At 43.3% G+C, this 19,214-nt stretch overlaps 1 protein-coding gene across 1 annotated transcript in view; it reads left to right on the forward strand.

Moving 5' to 3' along the window:
- KCNT1 (potassium sodium-activated channel subfamily T member 1) overlaps positions 1 to 19,214 on the forward strand; it is a 739,470-nt gene that overhangs the window by 593,739 nt on the left and 126,517 nt on the right. The window contains exon 19 of the mRNA XM_078640347.1: positions 6,960 to 7,176. Within this exon, the coding sequence (XP_078496473.1) occupies positions 6,960 to 7,176 (217 nt within the window). The remainder of the gene's footprint in view (positions 1 to 6,959; positions 7,177 to 19,214) is intronic.

Consider the following 19,214-nt stretch of genomic DNA (forward strand, 5'->3'; position numbering starts at 1 on the left):
TGCAAATTGCTCAAATTAGTGGGTGCACAAATTGCACTGAAAAAATATGGGCGAATATGACCCATTCTTTGCAGTGGTCTGTTCGAGCCAAAAACCTAGCCTAAAATAACTCCAGGTTGAAGATGAGCTGAGGAACCCTTTTGCTATGGGAGGTGTGCATGCTTTGTCACCATGTTGACTTATGGGGGGAAATGAGGGGCGGTCAAAAGTAAGCCAAGATCCTGAATGTACTTATAGGTTATGCCTAGTGAACGCAATGCTTAATTACTCTGGAAAGGTGGTTGCTGATCATTTTAATGTTTTTTTTTATTTTGTTCATATTTTTGTTAGAGAGTTATTCCAATATTGTTTTACAATATACTAAGTTTTATCCATGTTATTTTTTCAAGGTTGCTGTATTTATTGGCAATCGGGTGGGTAGAACTTAATTAAAAAACTGTCATTACGGTTGCATTTATAGTACTTTTTCCATATACAATGGGTTTGAGTTTATTTGAATTTGCTCAGTTACATAAATCCATTGCAATACAGTTCAACAAACAGTAAAATACATAAATGCCCAACTATTTAGAAGAATGTGACAAATTGCAACAAATGCTTACAGTGACAATTAGCAGATTTAGAGAACATCAACAGATCTACGTCATCAGCTGATGTGCAAACACACCGAAAAGTGCAGTCTAGGTTTTAACGTGTTGACCCTTAATCACAGTAAAACACCGAGGAGCATAAAATACCCTAGCGCCCTTTGTGGAGAAAGAACTGGGATGCACAGGTTTGAGAAGATGTGGCATCTTACTCAAGTTTGCTAAAAAGCAAGCAGGTTATATAATAAAAGTTGTGCGCGTATTAAAAATTCGTTGTGATAAAATCTGCGTCAGCGAATAATGTGCAAGCAGTACACTGAAGTGAGACCCAGGTGGATTGGACCATTTTGACCGCTTTTCCCACCGTAAGGAAGCATTAAAAGGGCAGAGCGAGCCGCTAGTGTGCCGAGAGACCAATCAAGTGCAGAGAAATCGATAAAGTGCAGGCTGGAGGAGTTCAAGATGGCCGATACGCAGCCCCCGGCCCTCACACACAGCAAAGAAGGAATTAGAAAGCAAACACCCAAAGAGAAGCAGATCGAGAAAGTGCAGACACGGCAAGTTCTAGAGTGCCAAAAGAGAACATGCTGTGTGAATCGATAAGGCTGTCGGACCATTAGCCACTAGTGAGACCTGTTTAATTGGCTTGTACCTCTGGGAAGCCGCATGCTTCTTCTAGCTAAGTCAGCAGGGCTGGACTGGGAACTCAAATCAGCCTTGAAAAGGTACTAGAACCAGCCCCTAGAGAAGCACTGCCTGGCCCCGGGAGGCTGGACAGGTTTGCTTGCCGCTTTTGTCAATAGGGGGCGATTTTGCAGCATTGCTTCAAAACTGCACCCATCACTGCAAAAACCTTCCAGCCTCCCAGGGAAACACCTGATGCCCGGTATGGCCAGTCCGGCCCTGTACATCCGCCTGAAGGCGATTACAGGCCAGCCAGGAGCCCTCTCTGGGTGCAGATGGAAGTCTTTTTCCACAAATGGTCCATGCAACTGTTTCTAAAATTAGTATTTACTGTTATGGAATGTGCACAAAGTAAAGCACTGTGTGTTTTTTTTTGGGGAAAACTTTACTATACAAAGAATACTGAAAACTGCCAACACAAATATGCATCACTTCCTGATTTCACGGACCGTCCATCTTTTAGAATGATGTACACAAGGAGGAATCCCAAATTAGGAACGCCTTACAGACGTCATACTAAAATCGAAATGGGAAATCTCAGTAAGGAATGCGTTTTCCCATGCGAGAGGCCCAGTGAGTTCACTCGGGGCCTCTCGCAGTTATCTTTTAAACTGAAGAGGCTGCCTGCAGAGACCCCTCCCGAGCCTCCCTCGTGCAGACTGTGAGCCCATTGTCATTCTGAGACTGCAGATGATTATCACTTTAGAATGGCAATGGGCCCAAATGTTTTGACAGCATGTGTTGTGCCTTCTCCTGCATGGGACTAGGGCAAAGAATTCTGCTTTTGTCTTGGGGCTATGCTGGAGAAAATAAAAATAAAATAACTAACACTGTTTTCACTGTACATTTAAAAGACAGATTTCAACATACAAATAAAAAAAATACTATTTATTAATGTTTATTGTTACTAGCACAAATCTTGATTGCAGAAAGGGCCTGATGGCGCTTTGCAAAGTTGCGCGCATACTGAAAAACTGTGAAGTGCACGATTGGCTCAACCTTATATAAACTTATTTTGACTTGTATTTATTTTGGTTGTCTATTTACTTACTTATATATTATTGTGCCACCTCCTCTGATATGTCTGTAAAACGTATGTTTTGTCCCAAATTTTTGACCTGAATTTTGATCCTTTGTCCTAAATTTTTACACTGAACATCCTGAATTTGCACCCATGCCAGTTGGTAACCCTAGTACCAACACGCAGTAACATCGCGGGGTGGTTGCATCATAAACACTCACTTATGTGGGAATGTTGGTTTAACCCTGCGATACATGTGCATGGCCAATAAATAAGTGTGGGCGTGGCTGAGGGAGTCAGTCGCAACCCAGCCCTATAACCACAAGCTGGCTCAGTGTCATTATTTACTATTAAATAATTATCTAATGTGGTGCTCGAACCAATGCCCCGCCACCTGCAGCGTGTGCCATTGGTTGCCTGCTGCATTCTTGGTGCACAGCAGAGCCGACACGCAGTCGCTGCTCACTGCCTAACTCTGACCCCGTGACGTCATCAGAGACTGCCATCCTCGACCCTCCGTGCACCATCTCCTGAGGTGGGTGTGCCTTTCCCATCCGATCCATAAGATTGGAAGCGGGTACAAAGCCCCTGCCTCCAGTGCTGTCTAGTTGTAGTTGCTGCCTGCCCCGCCCTGTCTGCAGCACTCAGGGGCCCTGCCCAGCTCCGTCCCAAGGCTATCGGAGCTGCCCAGGTCTAGGCCAGCTGGCAGATTCCTTGGTGTGGAGTCTGCCTCAACTGCCACAATCAACCAAATTAAAACACAAAAGCAACATAAAACAATATAAATGAATGAATATATGAACAAATTGAGAACACAAGGTGGAAATAGCAAAACAAATAGATCAAAAGAGATCCCTCCCACAGCTCCCTCAATACCTTAAGTGAGGACCCAAGGACAGTTGTCGTAGTATACATAGCCGTGCAGCCCACACTCAGTGTGAAACCCCTACAGCACACTACTGCAAGCCACTCTACATAGTGCCTACCCTTGGGTAGGAGGCTGCACCACCACACAGCATGTGGTGTCAGTTCTTGTGCCACCAGGACCTCAATACGCAACTGCAGTGCCCTACTGCTGGCTGCTCTCATAGCAAAATTGACTCAATTCCAACGATAGAACCATCATCGATTGTGCTATGTCCGCTCTCACACCCAAATGGAGAGACTGGGTAGAACGCCTACAGTTTTATTTCGAGTGTGCAAAGATCGCGACAGAGCGGCACACAGCCCTCCTGTTGCATCAAGGTGGCAAAGACATCCACAACATATTCAAGACCCTGTTCGAAGCGACTCCCAAGTCTCACGCCACACTACTCAGAGCCCTCAATGCTCACATCGAGCCAATGGCAACCTGCGACAATGAGCGGTTCGTGTTCCGCCAAGCCCGCCAAGAACCAGGTGAATCAATAGACACCTTTCACTGCCGACTTAAAGAACTAGCAAGCACTGCGGTTTTCATGATGCACAAGAAGAGATCAGAGGGCAAATAATACAGGGCTATTCCTCCACGAAAGTGAGAGAAACTGTACTTTAAGAGTCTGGCAAGTCACCTCTAGGCATTCTGACACTCGGGCGATCACAAGAACTATCCAAAGCCAGGGCGTCCCACATGGAGGCTGTCCTCCATAGAACCATTAACGAAGAACCAGTCAATGTTATCCAAGCAGCAGCTCAACAGACCAGAAATGTCCACAGGAGAAATGAAAAGAATGCGGAAACTGTAGAGGGACGCCCCACAGGTTTGTAGACTGTGTGGGTGTGGCTGAGGGAGTCAGTCACAACCCAGTCCTATAACCAGAAGCTGCCTCAGCGTAATTATTTACCATTAAAAAAGTATCAAATACGGCCCAACGCCAAAAAGCCAGCAACATCACAGGAAATATGCAAATGATTAGCTTGAAAAGCATGCTCCCACTCTGTCTTAGCCTTCAACTTGGCACACTCACAAAGCCAGGAACTCTCAAGGTGAAGACTAAAGCACTTGAAGAGCTGAAAGCATTAGCAAAAATTATTGGAAAGAGGAAAGGCCTATGATAAAGTATGTCAAGCAACTTCTTGGAGGGTGACTGCTATTTCTGCCTCTTTGAGGTCCTCTTTGCTTCATCTTATTAAATTGTGTTACAGAAGTACTTTGTTTGTATTTTGTGTTGGTTTCTATAAAAACGTATATGCATATGTACCCGAATAATGATTTTTAGAAAAGGTGAAATTGAATACAGTAAAATAATAATGTAACATTTTTATCTAAATTAATATTAAGTAATGTTAGAAGTGTATAACAATTATAAATACGTTTTATAGGATTTTTGTTAGCTAATTAAAATTCCCCCCCAATAAATATTCAGATTTCCACAAATATTTGTGTTTGGAATAATGAGATTAAACCTGACGCAGCACCCCAAAAATGTATACGCTTTCTTCAGCGTTTGTGGGATTAAAGTTACAATTTTAAATATGACCGCCCAAATGTATGCACATTCCTCAATTGTATATTGGTCTGGAGATCGAATAGTTAATCTGACTCCCCCAGCCAAAAATATATGCACTTTACACAATATATGTCGGGCTCATACATAACTTCCTATTCTTTTTCAGCAAATCTGTCGAAACAACTGCAATTTATAGTTGCATTTAGAATCTCGAAATTGTATTTAGAAAATTTCTTATTTTACACACCAGGGGAAAATTCTTCAGAACTTATGGATGCCTGTCCATGATACATTTTATTATAGCTGATGTTGTTTGTGATAGCGAACAGTTTTCACAATATGCACATTTTCACACTGCTGTGCACCTAGAATTACTATATGGTTTGCTTTTGATGCTCCTCTTTACCTAAGAATTCAGTGGATCAGTAATCATGTATTATTAGGCTTAAAGGATCCCCCAGTCATAAATATTGAAGGTATTGCAAGTCACTTGTGAGTTCCATGACCTCACAAAGCCCTTCGGCCTGCGGCATCTTGATTACATATGGTCATGGATCTCATTGGTCACTTCCAGTATACTCATTATTTAAAGTTGGGGGAACCTTTTTTCCCTTTTCTTTACCAAGCCCAGTAGGACATTCCTCCTACTTAGTTTCTTCTTGGAGGGGGCAGGGATCAGGCCCAACAGTACTTGTTACATTTGTAGTGGGATCTGCCAACCAGTTGCCCTACTCGGGTTGTCTAGTACCGCCCGCCAGTAGGGAGTTAGAATAGGTTGGGGGTAGCTTATCCTATTTATATAACAGATCTATATTTATATGGACCACATAAGTCCATGATTGCTTGGAAAAGCACCTCAAAATAAATTATGTGTCAGCATTGACAGGATAAGCCTCATATAACAGCCTACTAAAGGGGTCATTTTGCCTAGTTTGGCTTGTGTGGCCAGTCCAAACGATTAAAATGTGCCTTCTATGTTGGTGATAATCTTTCCCCTGAAGCGTCCCTATATGTAGCAAGATCCTTTGCGAGGGAATCTGTCAAGCTCGCCCTACCATGGGAGCATGGCCACTTATTGCAGTTCCAATGGCGGGCCACAAACCGGGTTTTCTCCTGCTGCAGTGTGGGGGGCATTTGTGAACCATAGTTGGCATGAATGGCCAGGACCAAAAAAATGCTGCTAGGAATGGTCTAGTAATTTAAAAAAGACAGTAGTTCCTGACTCATGAGTCACTACACCAAGCGAGGACGGACGGAAGCAGTTCCTCACTACAGATTATCCTTTTTTTTCTCATACAAAGACTCAACCTAGACTGCAGTGACTGCGACCCAGGCCCACATAGTCAAGATTCTCATACTGAAAGGAATCCTTGAAACAGAAAGGACAGCCACTGGCCCCCATACGGAACTGTTAGAGTCATGCACTTACTAGGGAACCCGGCTGGGTTTCCTAGTGAGTCATTTTTACCTTATTTCACTTGCACGCGGTTTCCCACGCATCTCTACATTGAGCAATTCCAATACCAGATGTCCCCCACATCATAAGTCCTGAAGAGACCCTATATCCTTGTTAGGGTCGAAACGCCGTCGACAATTGAGAAAAAGAGAACCTATATAAACTGACATTCTATCATCCTATAGATGTTGTATAAAAGAAAAAAAGAAACGGGTCGCTTTTGTAGTTAAAAAACTTTATTTGAAACCTGCACATATTATTTCACAAATGTTATTTATATGCCTTGGTTCAAACTTTCACTTGGGACACAATCCACAATTGTAAATACTTGATGTAAAAATTGTTTCAAAAAGTTATTTGTTTTTTCAACACAATACAAACCAATCAGTGCTTTTGAGTCCCTTTCTATCTGACAAGTAAACACTGTTTATACATGCAAATGTTCGTACTTGTTTTATCCAATTATATTAAGAATTTTTTCCCCACAGGAACTACTGTCTTTTTTAAATTACTCAATCACCCTGGTTCTGTTGTGTGTAGGGTTCCCTTGGTTTCCCTTTTCGAGGAATCGTCTAGGGTCTGTCAGAAAACGTCCCCACTGGTGGACCCAATGGCGAATACAGTGTTGGGAAAATTGCATTACTCCGTACTCTAGGGAAACTAAGAGGAGGATGGACAAAGATAACCTGTTAATTTAAAAATTGCTTGTGAAGTGAATGGGGCATGAATCCTTGACTCAGATATCCATCTTGCTCTATCTCTCTGTCTCCATTCCTCTCCAGGTACTGTGGCAATGGATTTGCAGAACACGGAGTGCCGGCCTGTAAGCAGCAGCAAACTTACCTTGCCAGCGGAGAATGGCTCAGGTAGCCGAAGGCCGAGCATTGCACCTGTTCTGGAAATAGCAGACAGTACCACTGTTCTGCCGTGCGATCTCTTGAGTGACCAATCAGAAGATGAGATGACCCCATCAGACGATGAAGGCATTCACGTTCTAGAGTAAGTCAACTTTAAGTCATGGGACCCAGAATTGACACTTGCTCTTCTGTGACCACCAACCACATTAAAATACATGAAAACCTATCTCTTAGAATGGAGAAAATGCACGAATGCTTTTTCACGTGATTTTTATGGTCATGTATTTTGTAATGTAGCTTTAAGTATACCATGCACCTTCTTAAGTTCCCGGCAAGTGTCATCTCTTATATATTCCTCAGTGTAGGCTGTGCTAGAGAATGAACTTCAATTGGTGACGTTCACTTGCTGGTTCTTTGGCTGTACCTCATTATAGCTGCTTACAGGTAAGTGTCGCTATATGTAGAACATCCAATATACAGAGGAAATCACTACTAGTCTAAAAACAGTTGTCAAACTATGGTCAACCATGTTTGACTGCAGCAAAACTTGGCTTGCTAATGAATCTCCGAGCCGGAAATACAAATGTGAATAAACCGTTTGAGATGTATATTCTTTCCCTGTTTATATTTCCTAATTTTTATTTTGTTGTGATTGGCGTTGCCTGTTTTTTCTGTTTTTCGTATTTTCTTATCCCTTGGGTTTTGTTTATTTCTTGTGGGGGAAAGACACTTAACACAGTTATGAGTTCCATTGTTAAGTTAGCTTCTATTGCTTGGAAACCTTCAGACCAGCAACAGCAAGAAGACAGATGACAAAAATAGAAACACTAAAAATAAGCATACATTTGATGTTGTCAGGTATAGATCCCTGTTTTTCTCCATATTATTGAAGGTAGACTTGGGTTTAAATGAACCTAAGGTGCTCATGTTTCTTTGGCTCCTGTGTATATTGCCTCGTGTATAATGGGAGGCGGGTGGTGATGGGTGTAGTTGAACTGTGCCGATGTCATGGCCCCTACACATATATGTAAATTTATATAGGACGATCCTAGGTAAAAAGAAGCAAACTAGTGTACAGGGATAGTGGGAGTTGAAGTTGAAGTTAGAGCTGGTTTGGGAGATGGACAAGAAACCCGAAAGATGCAGTAAAGAGCAGGTTTTAAAGAGAAACAAGAACCTGGGTGGAGGGCACAGGAAGACGCACATTGAAGGACAAGGAAGAGAGACATTATGGGGCTGAGAGATACAGGCAAGGGGATTAGCAGGTTGCCAGAGATTGAGCAAGGACATGAGGCTGACAACAAGCAACAGTGGGAGGTTCTCAGCCTGGTGTAGGAGACAGGAAGTGGGACACGGTCAAGGGATGTCGTGTACCAGAGGAGGGATGAAACATGGTGTGGGGGCTGCTTGATGAGCGGTGGAGTTTAAGTTGGAATTACAAGAGTGGAGCAGGACTGGGGTGGTGCGTCAAAGGTTCAAAAATCTCTCATTTAGGTCAAGTACCTCAAGTTCCTTTGCGTAGCTGTGGATCTCTTCCAATGTGACTAATAAGAATACTAGTGTTTGTTGTGAGTTACTCACATCTCCAGCATTAGGAAATTGTTTATTTGATTCAAGCATCAATTGGAATGATGAGCAGTAGGTACCAAGTGACCATGTGAGAGATGTGCCTTGTAAAATACTCCTGGTAAAGAGGGCCCTTGGTTGGTTATAAATGTATTTTTGGACAATGTGTGTTGAACCAACTTTGTTAGTTGTGATTTTTGTCATTTCTTTTCCTGGCAACAACTCGAGAATCAATCATGGATGTAATGCTGTCATGTATATTTGGTTTAATACCCATTTGAAGGACAGTTAATTAGGGGTGGACAAAACCAATGCATCATTTGTCAAATCTATAAGTGGAGGAGCAAACCTTTTTCTTGTGAGGCCGCCACCCACTTCACCCACTGGCTTCACCCACTTCCTTCACTGGCACTGCCTACCTCCTCCTGGTCAATGTCCGAAAAAATGTTGGGGCCAGCAAATGAGTCTGCCTTCCTCAAAATGGGTTCTGGAGGTTACCGCCTTGACCACCGTCAAAAAAAATAACATTGCAAGGTAAAACTTTCCACTGGACCGAACCTGGTCCTTCTATCTCACCTGCACTCCATCATGGTTGGCCTTAAATATTGTCTTTGACCTGGTCTAGAGCAACTAGATACACAAAGTCATATATATATATCCATTTACATTTACATATGTGGTTCTCTACATCCGATTTGTGTTATTTTGGTGTATTTGCTCAGTGTAATTTTCTCTATTTCTATAAATTAGAGTGGGATTTTAGTTGCGTTGTGCTCTCTACTTTTTATGTTTTTTTGGTGCTGACAAATGTATCACAGATTTTAAGAGTTAAGCTTGTCTACTCTCTGTTACAGCTACCAACAGTTGAGCTCAGGTCTAAATTATCGAGACCTAAATGGACCTATTAAGGAATAGTGAAATTATTACTTGGAGAGGGTTACCATTAATTTTAAATAACAATACTCTTCCTCCCTAGGTGCATATAGGGTGAGGGAAAAAGTAAGGACTAGGAGGCCCATTATGATGTCGGGCGGATTAACAAAGCGGCAGGCACCGCGCGGTGCCTGCCACTTTGTTTATGCAAATGCATCAATGCATTATTAGCATTGTGGCGGGCAGTGCAGAGAGCACCGCCCACCACAATGCTAAAAATGCAGGATGTACCGGCCACTGTGGTGAGCACATCCTAATACCCCCCACGGGACCCCTGCCCTTATGGCGGGCGGTCCCGAATTCTGACAGGTTGGCGGGCGGACAAAGTCCGCCTGTCATCCTAATGAGCCCCTAGGTGTTAGGGTAAGGGTTAATATAAAGGAGGGTTTTTTACAAAGCAAATTAGGCAGTGGACCACTCAAGACCTTTGGAAGCACCAACTCAAATATCGCCAGTTATTTAAGTAAACTCAATCTTTCATGTAGCGTGCAACAAACAAATACTCCCTGCCCTGAGAGTATATCCCAAATCCTTGGGAAGAGTCAGTATCAAATCAAACTTTGGAGTGCACAGCCAGTCAATTCCAAATCTCCACCATGTGTGGTTAATAAAGTTTGTGCGCTTGAATATTTTCCACAATAAAGGACGCTGTATCCATAAATGCCACAAAAGTTCAAATTTCTTTAATAATCCAATAAGGTACCTTATTGGATTATTAAAGAAATTTGAACTTTAATATAAAGGAGGGATTTAGGGCCAGAGTAGCGGTGAGGGTTAAATTATGTTTAGTAATAGTGATAGAACTTGAATATGAGTAGGGCTCAATGTGTAAGGCTAAGGTCAAATAAAAGGATGGAGTTTGCATCAGAGTTGCAATTGGGAATACCCCTAGCATTAAGGTTGATGCCATATTTGCGTAGTTTTGTCAATTTTTATTATGATTCTTTTTTAAGGTAGTTATCCATACTAATATAAAAAAGAGAAAGCCCAAACCTTTGAGGCGGGTAATCTCAGGAACCACAGCACCAATCACAACACCCAATACAGCGTTGGAAAGGGCAGTTGCAGCAGAAGGACATAGGCCAAGCAGACGCCCACCATATACCTTTAAAAGGTAAAAGAACCGTGCCAGCAAAGTAGTCCCTTGTGGGCGGGTCTGCGTTGTGCTGTGGGCTTGTGCTGGGGGCGTGACAAATGCTGGGGGCGTGTGGTACGTTCCGCCCTTCATGCCATGTCTCATATCGTATGCTGTGGGTGTGTGCTGAGGGCGTAGGTGTGTGCGGGGCACGGGATTACGGAAAGAAAAAAAGCGGGCGTTGTTCCCAATATTTCATTGTTTTTTCTTCCCAGGTTCTGTACATTCCAGCTCCGGGTGTCCACCCTGCTCCCTTTAAATACCCCTGCACCCCATAATCATAAACCACCCTTACTCCTTAAAATACCCCAACACCCTTAAGCACTAACCCATCTTAACCCTATAAATATACCCTGTGCCCCAAAACCCAAACCTATCCCTAAACCCTAAAAATACCCCTGTACCCCAAAACCCAAACCTAGCCCTTAACCCTATAAATACCCCTGTAACTCAAAACCCAAACCTAGCCCTGAACCCTTAAAATACCCCTGTACCCCAAAACCCAAATCTACCCCTGAACCCTAAAAATACCCCTGTACCCCAAAACCCAAACCTAGCCCTGAACCATAAAAATAACCCTGTACCCCAAAACGCAAACCTACCCCTGAACCCTAAAATACCCCTGTACCCCAAAACCCAAACCTAGCCCTGAACCCTTAAAATACCCCTGTACCCCAAAACCCATACCTATCCCTAAACCCTAAAACTACCCCTGTACCCCATAACCCAAAACTATATCTGAACCCTTAAAATACCCAAACACCTCAAAACATATACCTCAGTACCCCAAAACATATACCCCTATACCCATACTTACCTTATCCAAACATTTAAAAAAAACATGCTTTTACCATTCATGCATTTACAACGAATTTCGTTGTAAATGTATGCGTGGTAAAATCATTTAAAATGTAATGCCATGCGTTATAATGGCATTGAAGAGTCATGGTACTTTCGTAATGAAAGTATGCGGAGTGATGGTATGCGGAAAGAAAGTTGCGGAATAATGGGTGTTTACCCTCCCCCGGTAAGTACATTGGTGCCACGGTGTCCCACATCTCCAGCAACATACTCATATTTTTTCACCACCGATTTGAAAAATGCACAGGTCTCTCTCATTGATGGCCAGCACCGACATACACTTTTAGACACACCTCCCGCCACAAGTTCTAGAATTGCGAACTTTAGAGCTGGGGAGCTACGTTTGAATCTCGGCATCAGCTCAACATCCTGTGATTCCAGGCAAATCGCTTTATCTCCCCGTGCCTACCACAAATGAATGTGTTCTTCTGTTATGTAAATTGTACTCATGCCATGTTGTTGAGTTCGCGCTATATAATATTGCAAGGAAAAATAAAGTAGGGAAACTCGAGTTCACACACTACTGAACGCGCACTCTTAAGTGCATCAGCAGTGCACTGTGAATCGGAGCGTTTCACAGGCCTGTCACAGATAAGAAATGCTAGCTAAACGAAATCCTACAAAACAATATACTACTGGCCGGCAGCAATTCATACCCGGACAACGTTGGGACGGGCTGCTAGTAGTTTATTAATTATGGGGACGTTATTGGTTTTTGTTTTATTATGCCATTCTTGGTTGTCACATAGATCTGCGAGGATGTTCCAGAGGTCGGGTATGTTTTAGTGTAATTCTCCTGAATGCCTGCTGAAGATTAACCCCGGGCGTTGAACTCCGCTCTGCCAGCGGATTTTGCAGAGATTTACCAACTCAGTGCTCTGCTGGACACGCCAAGTTGGGCAAATCTCTGCTTCTGTGGCGGAGCGGAGTACGAGGCTAGTCCCATATTACAAATATTTTAAAAAAACACCACTTATCTTGTCTTCTGTCTTCCCTCCTCCTTGCCGCGGTGTCTCCCTTTTTCTAGCGTCCTCCTCCTCACCACCCTGTAGGTATTATGTCATGCGTGAACTGCGCAGTTCAAGCAGTTCATGGAAGACGTAATACCTACAGGGATGCGAGGAGGACAACGCGGGAAGAAGGGAGACACCGCGGTGAGGAGCAGGAAGGCAGAAGACAAGGTAAGTGTTTTTAAAAAAAAACTTTTTATATTGCTCTGTGTGGTGATGTTACCGGGGTGGGGTGGAGCGGAGCTCTGCGTAGTTCCACAGAGGTTTTTTTGTTACTCCCTGGAACTACGCGGAGCTCCACTACGCATACCCTCCCCAGGGTTACTGAAGATGGTAAATGAATGCCACCATTCAGCCGGAAATGGGACGTCACCTGACTGCAAATTCAGCCCCACATTTACCCTCAATCCCTGATTATGTGTATGAAGTCCTATCCATCCACTGCTCTTTCTGTCGGTGTCCACAATACATATGAGAAAATGGGGTAATTTCTTCACTGGGCCCATATCACCGCTGTAGCTTCCTCTGGATAAATGCAGCCAGAGATTTATGTTGGGTGAGTCCTGCTGGGACTTAGAATCAGTAGTAATTATAAAATGACTTTGAAATGGGTCCCTACTGGGCACTATAGTTATGGCCTTAACTTTACAGGCAAAAACACTGATTGATTTCTCAACAATGTGTGCAAAAACCCTTGAGTTTATATTGTCAAGTGCAGCCCATGTTTATATTTCACGTTTTACATGAGTTTTACTAAGAGTATTTCAGATTTCCAGATGTTATGTTTCTGTAGGAAATGAGTCAGGGGCATAGCTAACAATGGTGCAGCAGGTGGAGTTGCACCAGGGCCTACTGAGTGCCTGTACTCCAGGAGATAAAAAACGATCCCCACGTAAACCAGCAGTTGTATGTGGCAGTCAATGAATGTGAAAGAGTGAGTTTATGTAAGTGTTTTTGTGAGTGTGAGTGAGAATGGGGTTCAGTGCGCGTGTGTGACTACATTTGTGAGTGACAGTGAATGTTAGTGAGAATGAATACGTGAGAGTGAAGGAGTGTGAATAAGTTAGAGTGAGTGAGGGGGAGATTGTAAGAGGGAGTAACAATGAGCAAGGGGGATAGCTAAGATTGGAGCAGGAGGTGCAGTTGCATCAGGACCCAGGGGCCTGAGGGGCCTTTGAACCTAAATTATTAAAACAGCCCAACTGTGCACCAGGAGTTCAAATCAGAGCCCCCTGTACACCAGCATTTATGATTGAGAGTCAGTGAGTGTGAACGAGTGAGTGTGTGTGTAAGTGTGTTTGCGATTGAGTGAGTGAGAATCTGTGACTAAGAGTAGATTAGTGTGTGAGTAACAGTGAGTGTGAGTATGAGTGAGAATGATTAATTGAGAATGTGTGAGTGAGGTGAGAAAGAGTTAACGAGCGAACTAGTAAGTGACTGTGACTGACACAAAGTGTGCGACTAGGAGTATGTTTTTAGCAGGTGTTCTGTTAGTAAGTCCGTTACTTGCCGTGGCATAGTCAAGGTATTCGTTCGTTTATGGGTACACCCAAGGTAACATGCTGCTGCTGGAATATTTGAAGTAATTCTTGGCATTGACGGAGAACAATGTGGCAAAATACAAGCCCTGACACACTGGAAGTAGTTCTAGTCTTATGGGGACCCCTATGCCACATTGCTGGTGCTGGCATATTGAATGATACTTTTAGCGTTTGATAGAGCCGCCGCGGCCCGTGGAGGGAGTTCCGGTGGGGCAGAAAGGCGGGGTGGGGGAGGGGCAGGGTGGGACGTGCTAAACACCGGAATATGGATAATTGGAGGTCAGTAAACAATTTAATAAATAAAACGAATTTCATAGCATGTCCTGCATCGCCTTTCCGCCCCACGGAACTCCCTCCATGGGCCGTGGCTGTGAGAGGGTGACCATGGTATATTGGGGATGGACAGTTGGGTGAAGCAAATCATGAGAAAAGGCCTAGCTTTGACATACTGGAAAGAATGTTTTACATATGGGTTACCCATAGTGTCAAAGCTGTATCAATGGCAACATTCTGGTGCTGGAGTATTATAAGTAATTCTTGAAATAAGGGGTTACACAAGACACAATTCTGGCATTGGCACACTGGAGGTAATTCTTAACATATGGTGGCACCTAAGGCAATTTATTTTATATAAATGGAGAGGCTTCATGGTAAGCATCCTTCTCCTGTCATTGGGAGCCTGGAGAGGCCGGCGCACAGTCAGTGTTCATGGAAACATGAACGCCCTTTCTCATAAATGCAGTTAAACACAAAGAAGTAGCAGTGTGTCCATCAGTGGCAGCTCCTTCGCTAAGGCGCAAGAGCGTCGCCCCACTGATCTTTGAGCAGTGCAAAAAAAAAATGATAGTAACGTGACATTATTATAATTTTTTTTTTGCTCATGACTGGGAGCCAAGTAAGAGGGCGGGCCTGGATATATTAGGGGGAGGAATGGTTTGCACTCCCTAAGTGCGCATGACGGTTTAGACGGCCAAACAGTCATGTGCACATTGCAAGCTCCCCATCAGGCTGTAATGCACAGCCTGGTGAGGAACAAGCACAGACTTCCAGTCCCTCTCTGAGCGCCAAACCACGGCGCTCAGACCAATCACAATGCTGCTGTAAAGCAGTGCAGTGATTGGCTGGGAGAGTCTGGGAGCCTGGGTTCTTCCGTTCTGCCAGTACTTCTGCGAGATTAAGGATGGAGGAGAGGTGGCAGCGACGGTGTCGTTCCCAGGTACGTTTATTTTATTGTTCATCCCACCACCCCCGTTCCAAGGCAACCCCCACTGGTGCCCATAGTTTATGGGTATTATGTGCAACTCATATCTGGCAGGGCACCACCCAACCAACCACCACTAATAAGTCCCCTTTTATAGCCTATAATTTTTTAGCAAAACTTAAAATAAAATTATGTTTTTGAATGCAATACTTGATCCAATTTGTACGCAAATTTCTCAGGTGGAAACTGGCCATAGCGGGCACCGGGCAATCCCCCGGTGCGTCGCACTGGTGGGGGCCGTTTTTGGGCCTCTGGGGCCGTTTTTGGTACCGTTGCAAAATCGGCCCTGTACCAAAATCGGCCAAAAACCGGTCTCGGCTCTGCGGCACCTCCAACTACCCCCCCCCCCCCCCCCCGGTGGGGATTGGGGGGGGGGGGGGTCGGGCGGCGGGCGAGCACTTTACCAGGGCCGGTTGTGGCTCCCAGTCCGGCCCTGTATTTGCCTTTCCACTTTCAGAGATCACCAGCCGCCACTGCCGTGCAAGCATCCAGTTTTATATCTTCTCAGGATAACTGGGACTGCAAGATCCCTCGCTCTGTATGCAGTATATCAGTCAGCTACATTACTTTCAGAAAACGCTTCACCTGTCCTGCATCGGAGACGTTTCCTCTGCTGCTTGTATAAATTACTATTTATTAATATTTATCGTGTGCCCCCAGAGCTTTGCACATGGGAAATAGCTCCAAGCAGCAATTTATTAATTCAGCGATACAGGGAAGACTCAGAGCATGACCTCAAATCTGGTATCAGAGCACCACCAAGTGGACAAATGAAAGACCACTTATGTTCCTTCCCTGGCCCATTAAACACAGTAGGTCTGGCGTTGGCTACCAGACTTTTGCCTTTCTTAATGCCTGTTTTTTTGGTCATGGTTATTGTAAAACTTCATTTTGGGGGAGCTGATGGGCATACGATAATATAAGAAAATATTGGTTTAAATCATGCATTTGTTTTGCTCTCAAAAACACACACTGCCATAGTTGTGACTGTGTTTCTTGAGCTAGAGGAGAATGCCATCTCTCACAATCACGAGGGTTGAAGTGAGCTGACCCATTGCCCCACAGCCCACTGCACTCATTGCCCTTTCATGTCTGCTGTGGTGGGTGGAAGAAAATGTGAATGACACAACAACAGATCGGTCGAAGACCAGGGCTGGCTGGTTAAACTACATATTATAAGCCTTCCTCTTTTTTAAGGTCATAATGGAAAAATTGCCATATGGACCCATATTACATCTCAGGTTCTGGTGGCATTTACAAACCAGGGTAGTTAATTTATGTGATTTTATGGCTTCCGTTTTTACTACATAACTTTGGATATATCACATTAGCTGTATAATTTGTATAGATTTGTATATTTACAGAAAAATATTATTTTTAGCTGAAATGGATGCAAAGAAGACTGCCACAATAGGTGCTGCATGCCTTTTTGATGAATAATTTAGATATCTTTCCTGCACTATATGGTTCTTTATGCTGGATATTCCCAGTAGCCCTGGCAATGGTAAAGCTCTGCAGAGTGGTTTGGAGGCTGTCAACATGATGATGAAATCCATATTTCACGTGAATCCGTGAAATAGTTTTCATATTTCACAGTTCCTTGTGAAATATGGGATTTATACTCCTGCATTCTGTGCAATAACCGCACCCACACATGTTATATATGGCCAGACAGACAGACAGACAGACAGACAGACAGACAGACAGACAGACAGACAGACAGACAGACAGACAGACAGATAGATAGATAGATATAGTTATGGTATGCATGCAGACACACAGACTTTAATATGCTATTTAGTACCAATGTTAAGTGTGGGGAGTGGTTAGGAATTACGAGAGGTGAAACCTTAAGTGAGCCATAAGCCCCTCACATCGTTCAACAGTGGTAATATAGATCATATTGCACTGTATACGTGGCTTATGCCATGGCATTGTTTCATTTATATATTGTTTTAATTAAAACAAAAAAATGTATTTAACTAAAATCAGAATGCAAGTCGTTTAAGTTGTGCATTAGAGTAAAATCACAATGAAAAGGCCTTGTGAGTGTTAGAGCAGTTGTTTCCCTGTGTAGAGTCCTTATACCACAACACCTGTGACTCAGTAAAGAGTGCGTTTCTCGTTTCTCTGTTTGTAATAGTATAGCCGCTCTAAACAACTGTTGTATATATTTATTCCATGGCACACAAAAAAATATGGCCAATAACTTGTTATTTATAGCAACTATAATGTAAAATAGAGATTCACACATGTATTGCAACAGTGTGAAAGTCACATTTGTTGTTATTGCTACTGTACTACATAAGTGGCTTGAGACACCAATGCACACATTCAACATTGCCCCTTGTTTAATTAGTAAGAAAAAGTTTCAAACATCTCTGTACTTAGCCATAGCTCATTGTTCCCTTAGCAGTCTATTTCTGAAAACCACGGAAAGTCATAATATGCAAAAGCAATCAAGAAGCATTGGTAGTTCTGTTGTTCTAGCAGTAGCTTCAACAGTCTCATCTGCATATTGTTTATTCAACAGTCTATAAATGAAAGCTGAATAATCAGGGTCCATTGTAAGCTTTAACTTGCTGGCAGCAGCTTCAACAGACTGAGCATGATCAGTGCCTCTTGTTTATTCAACAGTCTGCTCAGGAAGGCTGAACATTCTAGTTGCAGTCAGAGACCATTACTAACTCTGCTTTGCTAGCACAGTCATACTTTGCACAGCAGAAATGTGATTTTTGAGTGTAGCAAAGCCTGTATTCTTATTTAGATAAATGATTGTGTCTTTTTACTAGAAATCAGCAGTATAGTCAGTTTTTCACTTACTGTTTTCAATAAACATTTCTCTGTTGGAAAAACATTAACATTGTTTCCATGCTACTTGCACCACACTAAACATGTAATAAAATATATATATATATACCAGGTGTTGGAATTGGGCATTTTTGCAGGGTTATTCTAAAACATTTAGCTTCTTCCTCTTATTTTCCAGACCTGTTTTTATTGGCTGTAGGACTCTGGGCACTTTACCACTGCTGATCAGTGCTAAAGTGCATATGATTGATCTCTGTGTATTTTATGAGTATAATCGGTTATCCATGATTGGCATGTTTGATTTACTAGTAAATCCCTAGTAAAGTGCACTGAGTGTGCCAGGGCCTATAAATCAAATGCTACTAGTGGGCCTGCAGCACTGATTGTGCCACCCACAGGAGTAGCCCAGTAAATGATCTCAGACCTGCCACTGCAGTGTGCCATGTCAACCTGGCACGTGCAACTACTTGCTAGGCCATAACCTTCCCTTTTCTTACATTTAAGACATCACTCGGGTAGGCCGAAGGAAGCCCCATGTGCAGGGTGCAGTGTATGTGAAAGGTAGGACTAGTACTGGTGTGTGACATGTCCTGATAGTGAAATACTGCCATATTCCTTTTTTCACTATTCAAAGGCTATCTGTCCCATAGGATAACATGGGAGATACCTTGTAACATTTTACAAGTATTACTTCCCATGAGGCGAGATATAGGATAAAGTTTAGGCTTACTGAACTGAGAATTTTTTAATACATATTTTAGTAAAGATGGTTTTTAAATTGTGTTTGAAAATACCACGTTTAGAAAGTAGGCATTTTCTTGTTCGACCAGCGCTCGTGAAGTGCACGGCGCACCACCCAGCCTGCACTGCAGCTCTAACGCCCATCGATGCTTGCCAATGCCTGTGGTTATCGACTGTGTCCGATGCCAGGGCTTGCACCGACTACATCAACGCCAGCACCTGTATCCAGTTATCGTGGTGCAGACAACCACTGAGGGTGACTACACGAACTCGCTGAGTTTGCAGCGTCACCAGAACTGACTTCCCCTATCCTAGATTTGA

This window comes from Lissotriton helveticus, chromosome 5_1 (assembly GCF_964261635.1).
Source record: "Lissotriton helveticus chromosome 5_1, aLisHel1.1, whole genome shotgun sequence".
NCBI classification, from domain to species: Eukaryota; Metazoa; Chordata; class Amphibia; order Caudata; family Salamandridae; genus Lissotriton; species Lissotriton helveticus.